We start from the raw sequence: 14,599 nt of genomic DNA on the forward strand, positions 1-14,599 counted from the left end.
ATTATTATGAAGAAGTGGTAATAGCAGCCTCTGCTACACATGATAGTGCATACTTTAAATCCTAGTGCTCAGGAAGGAAAAAATATGGATCTCTAGAGTCTGAGGCAAGGAGAAAGAAAAGGAGAGGAGGAGGGAAAAGAAAAAAAGGTAGAACCCCACTTTTCTTACATTGATTTTTAAAATTCTCCCTGTGTGTGTGTGTGTGTACATACATGACGAGGTCAGAAGATGGCTTGTTGGGGTCATTTTCCTCCATCTATCATATGAATGCTAGGGACTGACCTTAAGTACCTTCTACTGTGCCAACTCACTGATACCAAATCTCAGCATTCACCAAATTTCACTCATCTTGAAAACCATCGAGCCACGTTGGTCCAACAGTAAACGTCACTGCACTAACCTGTATACTGACAGTGCTGCCAGGGCCCTGGGAGCAGTCATGCTCTCACATCCCCCGTGTCAGAAAGCTGTATTGCAGCATGCCTCTTACCACTGAGGGATCAACTGCAGGAGGCTGAGGCAGGTCTTAGTCAGTCAGCACTCCTACCTGTCAACTAAATGCCTTCCTGAGCAGTGCCACGTGTGTACTCAGGAGCCATAGACAGGTCTAAACGTCCCCTCTGCTCACTTTTAGCCAGCGCCAACCAACCATAATCTTGGTTCTCAGAAATGATGTGTTTTATGGGACATATTATTGGACTTTCTGATAAAAAAAAAGCAAGTCTAGAGCCCCAAGAAAGATAAAAACAAAACACACTAGACTTCACACATGTTTCATATACATATTTATATATATTTCATGTACAAAGTTACATTCCGAACCCCAGGGATTCCATAATAGAAATAAATACTGAAATAACTACATTGCTAAATGAGCTTTTTACGCATAGAAATGAAGCCTTGGCCTCTAAAGACAGCAAATGGGACATTCTAGAACCCAATTTTATGAGGCAAGTAAAATTCTGGATTTCTAGAACGAAAACAAATTTAGGACATAAACAGTTAAAACATATTCAAATATTGAGAAATAAATGATAAAATTATTAATAAAACTTCATTTTTAAGAGAAAGACAATTAGTGTTACAGAATAGCATAACCCTGTTAGAAAAGCATTTATGATTTCAACATTTATTTCCTTCTCTTCCCATCTTATAAAGTGGGATGCAATCAGCCCCTTTCTCAACATGATCAATTAAGAAGAACCCTAATCTGGTTGAGTCCTTTGGTAATAGTCATAATACTTTCTAGGAAATAAATATCCATTTTCATGGCATTTGCAAGACACACATTCTTTTTGGGTTAATATGAGGCTAATTTTGTTTGTTACAAAGGCTGAATGTTAAGTGGTCTCTTCTCAACTCCGCAGGAAGTGAATGATGCTGCCACTGAGAGTGTATTTTACTTTCTGCAGTAAACACATTCCATCTGAATAGTGCTGCATTGCTGTATGCTGAAATGTTTTAAACTCCCTGCAAGCTGCAACTTGTAAGAGATACAAGTTAGAGATCTACGAGTTAGAGAAAGTTATTCTCAAAACTGAGTTAGTCTAGAAAGCAGTTTTGCCTCACAGAGACTTTAACCTGCACTTCCTATCTTGTGTTAGGTTGGACATACAATGCTACTGTTTTTACAGACCAGCAATAGCTGTACACTGGTCATTCATATGGTTCAGCCTCATATATAACCCATATAACCCACACGTAACAATGACATGAGAACTCTCAGCGCTCTGCCTTCTTTCGTTAAAGGTCAGCATTTTGCATGGGAGGCTGCCTAGAGGCACTTAAGCCTTCTTGGCCCCGTGGTGACAATGGTACTTTAGACCCTATCACTGTTTGCAAGCAGCTTATCCTGGTATTTCTTCCAAAAATCACCTCCTTGACCAAAATAAACATCACAAGAATATATGTGTTATGGGGGAAGAGGAGAGAAGCAGAATTACAATTATAAGCACAGCCCTTCAAATAAGCTTGCACGGGTGCGTCTGCTTTCTCTAGTCCTTCAAATAGTTCACAGGGCCCCAGTAATCTGAGATCTTTAGCTAAAATCACCACGCACCAACAGTCTGCAAGTTAAGTCAACATCATTAAATTTCAAAGAAACAATTATAACCAGGGTAACACATTTGCATGTTTCTTCTTTAGCTTCTGATTCCCTGAGTTACTCTGGACCACACAAACATGTAAAGCACTTCTGAACAATGATGAGGGGCCTGACTCTAGGACACTTCTTGGGATTAAAATTCTCCAGAACATTTGTGTCTCCTTATCAATTTATACAACACTTCCAATAAATGTTAATAATGCTTTTTAAAAGTATTTGCATCAAATGATTCAGATCTAAAATAAAGACATACCAAACAAGCTAAGGAAAAGTGGTTTGCTCCAAAGAGAAATGAATAAGTAGATCAAACAAAATATTAATTATCCTTTATACAGCTTTATCAAAACAGGTGTTTTTCTTTTAAAACATACGGGGCCACAGTGTGCCCAATGTGCTTAAAGATACAAAAGCCTCTCATGCTCACTAGGTCCTATGTATTTTAGGATCTAGCCTAATCATATACATGTGAAAAAAATCCCTGGCATACTTTTTACAGATATTTTTGTATCACAGTCTGGGGAAAAATCCCCGGTACTCAAGAATGCTTAGATAATTAGAGACATGTATTTGATTTCTTGTCTATGAGGTGGTCCTTCCAATGACCAGAAGACCTGTTTCCTGTATTTTAAGAGATCACATAAAATTATGTTTAACTTTGCTTGCAGCAGTGGTTAAGAAATGGTAAATCATATACGAAGCTTGAGAGAGGAAAGCAAGCCTTTAGTTCATGGTTGCTGGTTAAAGCTAGATGACCCTGCTTTCTCAGATGGATGCCACGAATGAAGACAAGAACCGGCCCTGCCCGCTTCACAGCACTTCCCTTGGAGATGGCATTTAAGCAGGGAACAAATGCTGAAGATTACTTATACCAAGCAAGCACTAGATGTTTGGTAGTTTTATACAGAATAAAACAAATCAACTTTCCTAATCATTCAGCATTCAGCAAACAAGGCAGAATCCACAGCCACCAGTGTTCCCTCCTTGACAGGCTAAGAGCAGCCTAGGGACATGTGGCTAACAGGTACATTTTTTTCCCATGGAAAAAACTGAATCCACTACCACCATCCTGTAGGACAAGGAGAGCACCCTTCCAGTACTGAAGTGTCCTCAACACTTCCCAGATTATTTCCTAAGCTTCAGATAACACATTTCTTAAATGTCAGTATGAAAATGGGTGAAATTAATCTAAAAAATGAGAATATTCAGAGAAGCAGGCTTCATAAACTTTAGAGTTCTAATGAGAGAGGAACAAGAAATTTTATTTAAATAGTATAGCCTTAATTTCTTTAATATAAAACCCCCCAAGTCTGATGAAAACAAAGTTTTATATACCATATAAACAAGATTTGTCAGAATTGAAAGTGAAAGTTAAAGTACTTTACAGTTAGCTCTTAGCCCTCTTGGGACATTCAGATAAATCCTGATAATCTGTCTGTTATTTGTGCATCAATTCTATAATACACTGGGGAAAACTCTATTGTACGTCATGGTACAATTTCATTTATTAATAAGTCTTTTCATTAGTTCCATTATTAGTGACAGGTAAAACATGGCCCTATCAATTAAGTGAGTGACATTAGACTGTGGCAGAGCAAACCACACCTGGATTCCTTTCTGTAATTCACCAGTTTGCAGAAAGTAAACCTTCTTTGTTCATGATACACTGAGATTTCTTATTAACACTGGTGCAGTAAACTAGCTTGCTCATCTGTATTGTTACCATAGAACAGGTTCTGTAATATAAAGGTAACGGGAAAATGCTCACATATTATGTGGTGAAATGTCTTTTACAAAAAGAGCATTAAATAAAGGGAAAGAGAAATAACCCATGCAGAAGAGGCAGCGTCCTCATCTCCACCTGTTTCTTATGGACTCATTCATTGCCACACATCACCTGCCACACTATCAGGTGACTCCTCTCAGCTTTGGTGACTGAAGGTTCCAGTGGAAGATCCTCTCCAAGAAGTTCAGATTCTCCACCTTCATCACCTAATGGATCACAAGGAAACTGACGTTAGGGGGAACACAGATGATGTGAGCTGGACTCATAGTTGGTCCATCAACACATGTGATGCTTCCGATGGCACAAAGCATGTTTGATTTTGATTTCTACTGCAGAGAACACAGTAAAGAATACCAGGAGGCTGGAGAGATGAGAGATGGCTCAACGATTAAGAACAGTTGATAGTCTTCCAGAGGACCTGAGTTTGATTCCCAGCACCCCTGTTAAGTAGCTCATAACCATCTGTAACTACAGTTCCAGGTACTCTGGCTCACTCTTTTGGCCTTCAAGGGTGAACACACACACACACACACACACACACACACACACGAAAGCTAGTTCAAAATACTATGCTGGATAGTCATTATAACATGTCTGTCTTAGGGTTTTATCTTATTTCTGTGAAGAGACATCATGACCAAGGAAACTCTTATTAAGGGCAAACATTTAATTGGGACTGGCTTACAGGTCAGAGGTTCAGTCCATTATCATCATGGCAGGAAGCATGGCAGCATACAAGTAGACATAGTGCTAGAGGAGCTGAGAGTCCTACATCTTGATACGAAGGCAACCAGGAGGAGACTGGATTCTACACTGGGCAGAGCCTAAGCATAGGAGACCTCAAAGCCCCACCTCCACAGTGACACACTTCCTCTAACAATGCCACACCTCTTAATAGTGCCACTCCCTATGGCCAAGCATTCAAACACAGGAGTCTGTGGGGACCAGACCTATTCAAACCACACAATGTCTGTTTACTGATAACAGAAATGGGAAATGAAAAAAGCAATTATATTCAGTTATGTTTGTTCAAAACAAACATCCTACTCTTGTTTATTTCAAATTAAGAAAAAATAAATATGGATCATATTAAATAAGGCCCAGTGTAAACGTCGCTTTTATTTCCTCAGATGAAATGACAAGAGCCAGACTTAAGCAGTGCAACTACACGGCTTGAGTGGAGCCCAGAGAATTTCCTTCTCTGTTCTGACGATCCCTGGGTCTGGAAGCTTCCAGCCTCTGTACAATCTAATCTTCTCCAAGCCTGAGCCTTGAAGGCTTTAGCTTCCAGCCTCCACCTGCTAACCTAGGCCTAGAATGTTTCAGCCTCTGAGACTTAACTATGAAATAAACTCACTCTTTCTAGCTCTTTCTGAATTCTGGCTGGCTGGTTCACTTCAGCTGTTCTGGGTCAAACTCCTCTCCAAGCTGACTGATTCAAATTGGCTTCTCTCAGCTTCTCACTAAATTGTTCTGCTTGGAAAGACTGCCTCTGAACTCCACAAACTGAACTCTCCCAAACTAAAATGAATTCAATTGACTCTCCCTCCCTCTCTGGTCTGTAAGTACTACAGCCTCTCTTTCCTGACTGTTTTGAGAGTTGGACATATCCTCTCTGATTTATTCTATCAGATCTTTCTCTGATTCATCACTGCCTGCCCTGCAATTTGACATTGTTTGGGATTAAGGGTGTGTGCTAAATGCCAGCCAGATGGACTGGATGTGTGTATTCCAGCTGGATCATATCTTTGGATGTGATCTCTTGTCAGAGCAGCCACGTTGCTGGATTAAAATTTCTCTACAGCCCAGGAAATCCTGCTGATTCTCCGTGAACTGGGGTAAATTCTTCAACTAAGACAATGAGTACTGAACAGATACTGCTCTGCTGCTCCTCTTTACAAGCTCGCAGCAGTCAGCTCTGCTGTGCAGAGCAAGGTTATTCTGGTACAATCTAGCTGACAACTTGTTTAGTGGGACGAATTCTTCAGCAGAATCCTAAAAATGTGCACACTAAGAAACAAAGATATTCCACGGATGCACTGGAATTTTGAGTTTAGCAGAAGAAAATGACACCATTGACTAAAAATAGAGGAAGAGAAGCAATAGAATATATTCACTTTTCTCTGCAAGCCATTTTCCCCTCCCCTCCCTCCCCCAACACACAGCTCTTTTACATTAGTGTCAAAATACAGAGTAAGCATGCTTAGGTCAAAAGTCAAGTTCCTCCATCTAAAATATAACCAAATATTTAAGAAAAAAAATGTTTGGCTCTTTTATTGGTTGGTTGGTTGGTTTTGGTTTTTCAAGACAGGATTTCTCTGTGTAACAGTTCTGGCTATTCTAAAACTCACTTTGGAGACCAGGCTAATCTGGAACTCACACATATCTGCCTGCCTCTGCCTAGGATCAAAGGTGTATACCACCATCACACAGCTGCATTTTAAAAAATATTTATTTATTTATGTATATGAGCACTCTATTTGCATCTATGCCTGCACCAGACAGAAGAGGACATCAGATTCCATTACAGATGGTTGTGAGTCACCATGTGGTTGCTGGGAATTGAACTCAAGACCTCTGGAAGAAAGCAAGGACCACTGAGCCATAGCTCCAGCTCCAAGTTTGGCTCTTAAATTTTAGAAATATACAATGGTGTTGTGGAGCACACCCTTAATCCTGGCACTCAGGCAAAGATGGGCAAACTTCAGTGAGTTCTAGGCCAGCCTGGTTTAGCGTCAATTGTATGTAAGTCAGCAGGGCCACACAACTAGATCCTATTTCAAAAAACAACAACAGCAGCTACAACAGTGAAGACTAAGTGGCCGAGACAAAGGTGCAGGTTACCTGCCTTTTAAGCTACTTTTGAAGACTGTTACTATCTTTCTTCCCAGGGTCTCTATATCCTACAATTAAAGCTGAGCCCTTACAAATACGGGACTTCTGAGATAAATTATTGCAAAAACATTACAGAAAATGAATAAGAACACCAAGATAAAATTCACGCTGTTTTTGTTGTTATTGCTTTGGTTTGTTGAGAATGTGTTTCACCTTGTACCTCTGGTATCCTGGAACTCACTACTCAGACCAGGCTCCATCTGTCTGTCTCTGCCTCCCAGGGTGCTGAGATTTAAAAGTATTTACTACCATGCTTTGTTTTTAAAGACAACATATTCACTATTAAAATTAGCATCTGCTTAAAAAACAAGTGTATTTTCCTGGCTGAATTACTAGAGATATTGTCAAACCTGGTTAAGCAATTTTTATGCTATTTGCAGAATATGCAATGGAAAACATTTAGTGGAGATGGAAAACTGCAGAGATCTGACTAGAATGATTCCAACTGCCACACAGCACTCCAAGAAAAAGCTATCATCACCTAGCTAAGGAGAGTCCCTACAATTCCTTTCCATAAAACATTCCTGTGCCAGTAGTTACTTACTTGAAATGCTTTAAAACTCTTCTTTTCTTGCTGGCATCAATCTCTAGTTGATATTTCAATTAATTGATATTAATTACATTAATATTTCTTTCTAACAGAAGTATGCATGAGCCTTCAACTTTCATGTTCTGGTTTATACTGACCACATATGATCTATTATACTGCGACTGATAGGACCCTGCATTTTCTACTATGATAGACTTCCTTAGTGTATTCTCTTCTGTTTGAGACGTCATTAAGTTACTAAGATGTTTGTGTTTAGATTAGTGTACTTCTTTTTCCTTCCCTGTTTTCTGGCTGCTTCCGTTTATACAGTGCTCGGAGTGGACACATGACTCCTAGCTCAGGACCCTTCTTCCTGCTACTCTCTCCAGTACCAGCTGCCTCAGATATCCACTTTCCTCACTCATTTCCACACCTCTTGCCTTGAACTTAAATATCTTCTTCCCAAATCTAACCACATGCTCCTCCACGTCAAGTTCTGCAATTCTCTTTTGCTTAAAAGATAAATGAAAACTTTACTTGTGGTGCTCTGAATGAAAATTCCCCCCACAGATTCATAGGGAGTGGTCTTATTGGAAGTGTGGTCTTGTTTGATGTTTTAGACGCTTAACCCAGATCTGGCAGCTGCTGACTACTGATAAGAACTCTCAGCTCCTTCACCAGCAGCAGAAGTCTGTGTGCATCATTATGCTCCCACCATGATGGTAATGGACTTAACCTCTGAACAGTAAACCAGCTCCAATTAAATGCTTTCTTTTATAACAGTTACTGTGGTCATGGTGTCTCATCACAGCAGTAGAAACCTTAAGATACTTGGAGAAAATACTTTCTATTTTTTTTCCTTCTGTCAAAATACAAGTATATACAGTATATGAAAGTCTCCCATAACTCATCTCACCTTCCTTTCTAGATAAGAAATTTATACTCTCTGCTTTCATCTTTTTAAGATGGCTTTAATCTTTAAAATCTTTAGTCAAACTTTTAGACTAAAAGATTTTAGTCAAATCTTTAGTCAACTTTAGTTGGGTATGAAGTCCTGGTTTCAATACCCAACATTAGAAAACAAACAAACCTACACAACAAGCAAATGAGACAGAATTACCTTAGCTGAGCTATTTTTATTTATTTTTTTTAATCAGGAAGTGCTATCCCTCTGTTGATTCCGCCATCTGATGCAGACTCTGGTCAAGCATCATGTCTTCTGTACCTTGTCTTCCCACTGTGGGAAGAACTAACAACTCTCCACCAGGCCATTTACAGTAATGTAACCACCTTTTTACAACCTTAGCTCTGTACTGGTGTATAAAATCTACTGGAAGGAAGAAAGCATTTAATCCCAGTACTTGGAAGGGAGAGGCAGGCAGAGCTTTGTGGATTTGAGGCCAGCCTGGTCACACGGCCAGTTCCAGGACAGAATGATAGACCTCATCTAAAAAAAAAAAAAAAAAACCTACTAAAAGGGAACAAGTGACTGATTTGCTTACACATATTAATTTTAAGGCTGACAGGTACAAGGTGAAAAAGTGAACAGATAAAGTAATTTTGACATCAAGTTTTATGAAGTATTTTTTATTTATTTTGTGGGTGAGAAAAAAGGTTCTTTGAGGGTGAATAGTTTGCTCAAGGCCATATAATTACAATTCTTCAGTTCTTCACACAAACCTTAACATGGGCCATTGGCAATTTATAATGTTCTTTTTAATGATTATTTGTATATGTGTGTAAAAGAAACACACACATATTCATGTAGAGGGAGAAAAATCAAGCAAAAATCCTTCTCCAAGTAAGATTCCAAGAGAACTTGTAAGTCATTATCAGAGTGATTTCTTATTCACCTTGAGTGAAACCCCAGCTCACAGAGCACAGTGGAACCTGACCTCCCAGAAGCAAAGACTCACCCATCCGGAAGTCAATGTAGCCTTCTCCTCCACTGATGACAAGCATGGACTTCAAGGGCGTCTGGCTACTGGGCTCCTGGGCAGATGACCCCGCTTTGTCAGCTGTTAGATCTGCTCCACTACTGCTACCATGTGGGCTAATGACCTGACCTATTTTACACAAAAACACAACAGTGAATCTCACTCATTACAGATGCAGGTAGGCAATGCTATTTTTCTATACCTTTTTTAAAGTTAAATAAATCACACGATTGATTCCTGAGTGCAATTAAAGTACTACTAGGTGGTATGTAGGAGGATGGTCCTGAGTTCAAGGCAGTGTACGCTACAGAAATCTTGAATCAAAATAAAGTTAAGCTATATAGCATCCTGACTGCCTTTAATCTGAGGGCTCAGGAGGCAGAGGCAGGAGGATCTCTGTGAGTTGAAGGTAATGAAGTCTACTCCAGGTAATAAGTTTGAGGCTGGCCAAAAATGCACAGTGAAATCTTGCCTCAAAAAATTAAGTATTTAAAACACACACACACACACACACTCAGTATACATCAAGGTACAAGGTACCTTGAGTAAACCAATTCTAAAGTAAACAGGAATCTTCAAAGTTCAGAGGGAGACATGTATCTCCCACTGAGATATGTGATTTCTCAGCTTCCTGATGTCACACCGTCCCTATTATTATAGACTCCAATTTTCTGGAACTCTTTTCTAAGTTGCCTTGGTCATGGTATTTTATTATAATAATGGAAAAGTAAATAATATCATAATATCTTAAATATATTTCAAATTTATGTCCTTTTTTATAGTTAAGAAATGTCTTATTTTTAACTTAAGAGTATGAAAATAAAATTGTTGCTAAATGTGTCATTTGTTCTAAAGTTCAAATTCTAAGATAGAATCTTTGAGTATGAAATGTCATAGGAAAAAAAAAAAGAAATGTCATAGAAGAGAGAAACCTTTACAGATTATTCACAATATGAACAATTGAATAGTCTCCAAGACATTCCTCTTAAAGAGCTCTGGCTGTGGGCTGGGGATGCAGCTCAGAAGCAGAGCGATTGCCCAGCATGTGAGGAACAATGCCCAATCCCCAGAACTGTGGGTGGGGTGAGTGTGTGAGAGAGAGGGACAAAGAAAGCTTTGACTGGGAGATACTTTTTTCCTTTTCAGAATCTGCTGTCCTTCGGTCAAATCTCACAGACTGCATGCCTCTGGGGACTAGCAGGACACTGTCCTATGATGTGATGCATTATAAATTTACATTTTTAATTGAAAGTGGATGGGGGTAGTGTGCTGGATTCTCATAGGGCTTCATTACTTCATTATTTAAGCTTACTCTGGACTCCATTAAGCCTGCTAGAAACAACGTCTACAGTAGAGTCTGCAATAAAAGGCAAAACATTTACAACGAAGCTAATACAACACTTCATCCTTCAGGCTAATTGACCTATAACAAATAACAGTATTATTAGTTTCACTTTTAGATGTATACGCCAAAAGAAAAGTCCACATTTACAATAAGAAGGTTCAACATTGGGGGATGGGGTGGCTCAGTTGGTACAGGCCTTGATACACAATTGAAGACTTGAGCTTAGATCTCTAAACTATATATAAATATGGGCAAGGTGGGCAAGTGGAATACTGGTGCTAGGGTGCAGGTGTGTGTGTGTAAACAGGTGACCCCTGGAACTCACTGACCAGCCAGTTTAGCTAATCAGTGAGGTCTGGATTCAGTATAGGACTCTAAAAAATATGGTGGAGAACATTTGAGGAAGGCACCTGACATTCATTGACTTCAGCCTTCACACATGAATGCATAAATGCATACTACACACACACACACACATACACGCGCGCGCGCACGCACGCGTACAATATGGTGAAGCACATCTGTAATTCTAGCACCCAGGAGGCTGATTAGAGGTACTGAGAGTTTAAAAGCAACATGGGCTATTCAGTGAGCTCCAAACTTGTCTTTGCTGTCTAGGTAATCTGTGGTGTTTCAGGCTGGCTTTAAACTCACTATGTGGCCAAGAATGACTTTTAATAATACACTGTGACAAAATATTACCATTGCTTTTCAAAACTAAGCAATACCTCCAAAGTATCTGTTTTAGGGAATAGAGGAGAGGTTGCAAAATAACTTTATCCAAGTAATCTATTTTACTCCAATCACATCTCCTTTATAGAGCATCCTTAGATATTATATTGAAATTGTGGGAAATTCTAGTAATTTAGTGTTTGGAGGGGTGGTAACACACAAGGAAGACAGACACAATTACATGGATACCTCAACAGAATGATCTAACTCACCTGGGACTGCCACAAAGAATTTCACAGCATCCCGGTGCCCATGGAAACAAAGCTGTGCATGTGCCATTGAACAGTAGGGTATAAATGTCCCTGGAGTCACTTTATCACTGTTCTCATCACCATATACACGGATTACACTTCCAGGACGGTTACCTGGAGTCCCTGAGGTTTTATTTGCTGCAACAAAAAAACCAAATACCAAGTATTTTCCTCTGGAAACTAGTACTGGTGCAAGAGGTTACTGGTTAATCCTTAGGATATTATCTAAGAGCTACAGCCAGTTGAGATAACGTAAGTGCAGCAACGCCAGCTCAAGGCAAAGCTGGAGAGAGACAGCATGCTAGTTATTTTTAAGTACTTCAGTAATGGAGTAGGGGATTTTGCCAGTCTAGCAATGACTAAGATTCTATTAAGTTGAGAGAACCCATTATAGTAAACAAAACAAAATTGAATCATAGTTAAATCTACTTAGTTTTGTTTTTAGTCCTTATTAAAAGGACTATAGTACAAAGGTATGTTCTTAATTATGACCTTTATAGTTAGTTCATTTTCTAATTTCCCCCCATGGTAAGGAGCAGGAAAGCTTTGCTTAAAAGAATCCCACAAAGACACTTGCATTTATGCCTGCCTGACAGTTTGCTGGATTCCTATAGAATGGCCAGACTTACAAAATACCCCTGATTCCATGGGTAAGTGAATGAAAAAAACATGATTGATAATAGAGTAAATAATGCAGATTAATGACAGCTTTAAGAGATGTTTCATGTTTTTATTGGAAAGAAAACCAAGTCTGAAAGAAAGTTTAGCTGCAACAAAAGATGATCAGTGGACTAAGCTGCTGAGCAGTGGGTGGCTACGTAACAAACGTTTAAAGGGAAAAAACAAAAACAAATTCTGCTGCAATGCAGTGACTGCAAGTAGGTGACACTGAGCAGCATTGGAGAGGGTGCTCTAGAGATGAGGGGAAGCCTCAGAGGGGCTCCAGGAAGCCAGGAAGAAGTGTGGTTCTGGATCTGCACTTACCCCTCAGCCCCAGTAAACGTCCCTGGTGGAGGATTACGGCTAAAGTGAGAGAGGAGGAAAGGGGGACGTGGGGAGGTGCACGACAGGAAGGAGAAGCATCACTGTGAGCCGCACTGAGCCTCTTCTACTGAATCATGCCAGCCTGGCAGAGCACCAAATAATGGCCCGTTCTCACCAAGGCCTCGACAAATACCTTTGCTCAAAAGACGATGATTTGATTTATTATGATTTTATGAAGCCATTCCAGTGAAACAGAATCAAATCCCTAAGAACTGATGTGGTATACTACAATTTCCTTTTTCTCAGTCTCCCAAAAAGAAACCACCTTTAAATAATTAAGCTAAACCCAACCCTCTTTTAAGGCGAAAAGGTAATTCAGACATCTTGGAATGTCTTTGGTTTAAGAAGTGCTTTGAACTTGTCTACATTACTGTGTAGACCTGTAAGTAACTGCACAAAAAACAACGAGGGACTGAGAACATAGAGCCTTTAAGGGCTCCCAGTCCACCTTCTGGTGTTCTTTCCTCCCTTCCATTGAACAAGGGAATTTGTTGACTTATTTGATGGACTTAGAGCATCCCTCCTGCCCCAAACTATTCCTTGTGTGTGCATTTTGTAACACAAAAAACACTTACTGGATGATCAGTGATCAGTGTAATGGAATACAAATGAGGAACATACAAGATACATTCTCTTCTCTAAAATAATAAAGCCAATTCCTTTCAAATAGCCAGCCTGTCTTCAATATGAGAGAGTCAGTGATCTCAGATTTTTCCCACAAGTTTTTTTTTTTTTTAAAATCTCAAGTACAACAAATGGAATAGCCACAACCATTAGCCAGAGTGAGTTAAAACTATGATGAATGAAATGCAGTGTTTCTGAATACTGGTATAATAAGGCTCAGGAGAAATGGACCTTTTACATCAAAGATGAAATAGGGCTATGACTCCTGAATTGAGAAAAAGGGCTTCCTACCATGGAAACATATGGACAATAGTCTGCATACTTAAAAGCTGACTCTGTAGTTTGTAAACAGATTTCAGCGTTGTCACAGATTTGCCAAAATCTAAACAATTCCTTTAGTCTGAATTCTGGATAGAATAATTCCCTGCAATTCTTTGACTTGTGACAGTTATTTTAAAATATACTTACTTTCTGTCAATGGGATGGAGATGATGACACCGTTTCCAGTCCCCACCCACAAACGATTGCAAGACACCATAAGAGCTGTTATCCTCACGAAAGAGAAACCCAGTTTTCCAGTACCTGTCGGGCAGGGAAAGAAAGGACAGTTTTTTGAGACACTAGAGCAAAATTCTAAATCCCCAGGAGTCTCTAGTTTAAAAAGAACAAAGAAAACAAAGAAAAAAAGTGTGCTGGAAAAGTGTGTGTGTGTGTGTGTGTTGTTTAAAATGGCTCTGAACTAACTCTGTAGCCAAGGATAACACTGAACTTGTGATCCTTCTGCCTTTACCTCACAAATGGTATGATTTTAATGGAGTAGTGTGGGGTTGTGGGTAGGCACCACCATGTTCAGCTCAAAGCAAACTTTTATTGGTTATATTGTTTGACAATTCAAGATTAATGGAAAAAGAAAATTCTACACATGGCTGGCATTATTTAATCAAGTAGAAAGAAAATACAAAGAAAAAAAATTCAATTAAGGGCTCTACAAACCCAAAACCAAACCAAACATTAGACACAGGAAAGCAACAACAACCAAGAGTTGGGATTTGCTAGATTGGGGAATCAAATGTCATTTAATTTTCTAAGAGAAAAAGGTTCCTAATTTGCTTTAAATTTCTTTATATGTATAAAAGTCAATCTTTGCTAACAAAACATACCTTTTTTCTTGTTTACAGACTTAGGCTCTACATCAGTTTAGGAGTAGTAGGATATCATATAAAACTTAGAAACAACAAACAAGTAAGTGTGTGTGTGTGTATAATGTATTTATTTTATGTATCTGAGTCCACTGTAGCTGTCCTCAGACACACCAGAAGAGGGCATCAAATCCCATTACAGATGGTTGTGAACAA

General features: G+C 39.2%; 1 protein-coding gene across 7 annotated transcripts in view; it reads right to left on the reverse strand.

The window, feature by feature from the left end:
* Nucleotides 1–768: 768 nt before the first annotated feature.
* Spag9 (sperm associated antigen 9) overlaps nucleotides 769–14,599 on the reverse strand; it is a 132,801-nt gene continuing 118,970 nt past the window's right edge. For 4 of the 7 annotated variants that reach the window (XM_052193885.1, XM_052193883.1, XM_052193887.1 and 1 more), the window contains 5 exons: nucleotides 13,713–13,826; nucleotides 12,561–12,599; nucleotides 11,538–11,714; nucleotides 9,228–9,377; nucleotides 769–4,093 (listed from right to left, as the gene is read on the reverse strand). In XM_052193885.1, coding sequence (XP_052049845.1) covers nucleotides 3,978–4,093; nucleotides 9,228–9,377; nucleotides 11,538–11,714; nucleotides 12,561–12,599; nucleotides 13,713–13,826 — 596 coding nt within the window. In that variant the 3' untranslated portion in view covers nucleotides 769–3,977. The remainder of the gene's footprint in view (nucleotides 4,094–9,227; nucleotides 9,378–11,537; nucleotides 11,715–12,560; nucleotides 12,600–13,712; nucleotides 13,827–14,599) is intronic. The other 3 variants (XM_052193884.1, XM_052193886.1, XM_052193889.1) reach the window with 1 other exon arrangement.

The sequence above is a fragment of the Apodemus sylvaticus genome, chromosome 10 (genome assembly GCF_947179515.1).
Source record: "Apodemus sylvaticus chromosome 10, mApoSyl1.1, whole genome shotgun sequence".
NCBI classification, from domain to species: Eukaryota; Metazoa; Chordata; class Mammalia; order Rodentia; family Muridae; genus Apodemus; species Apodemus sylvaticus.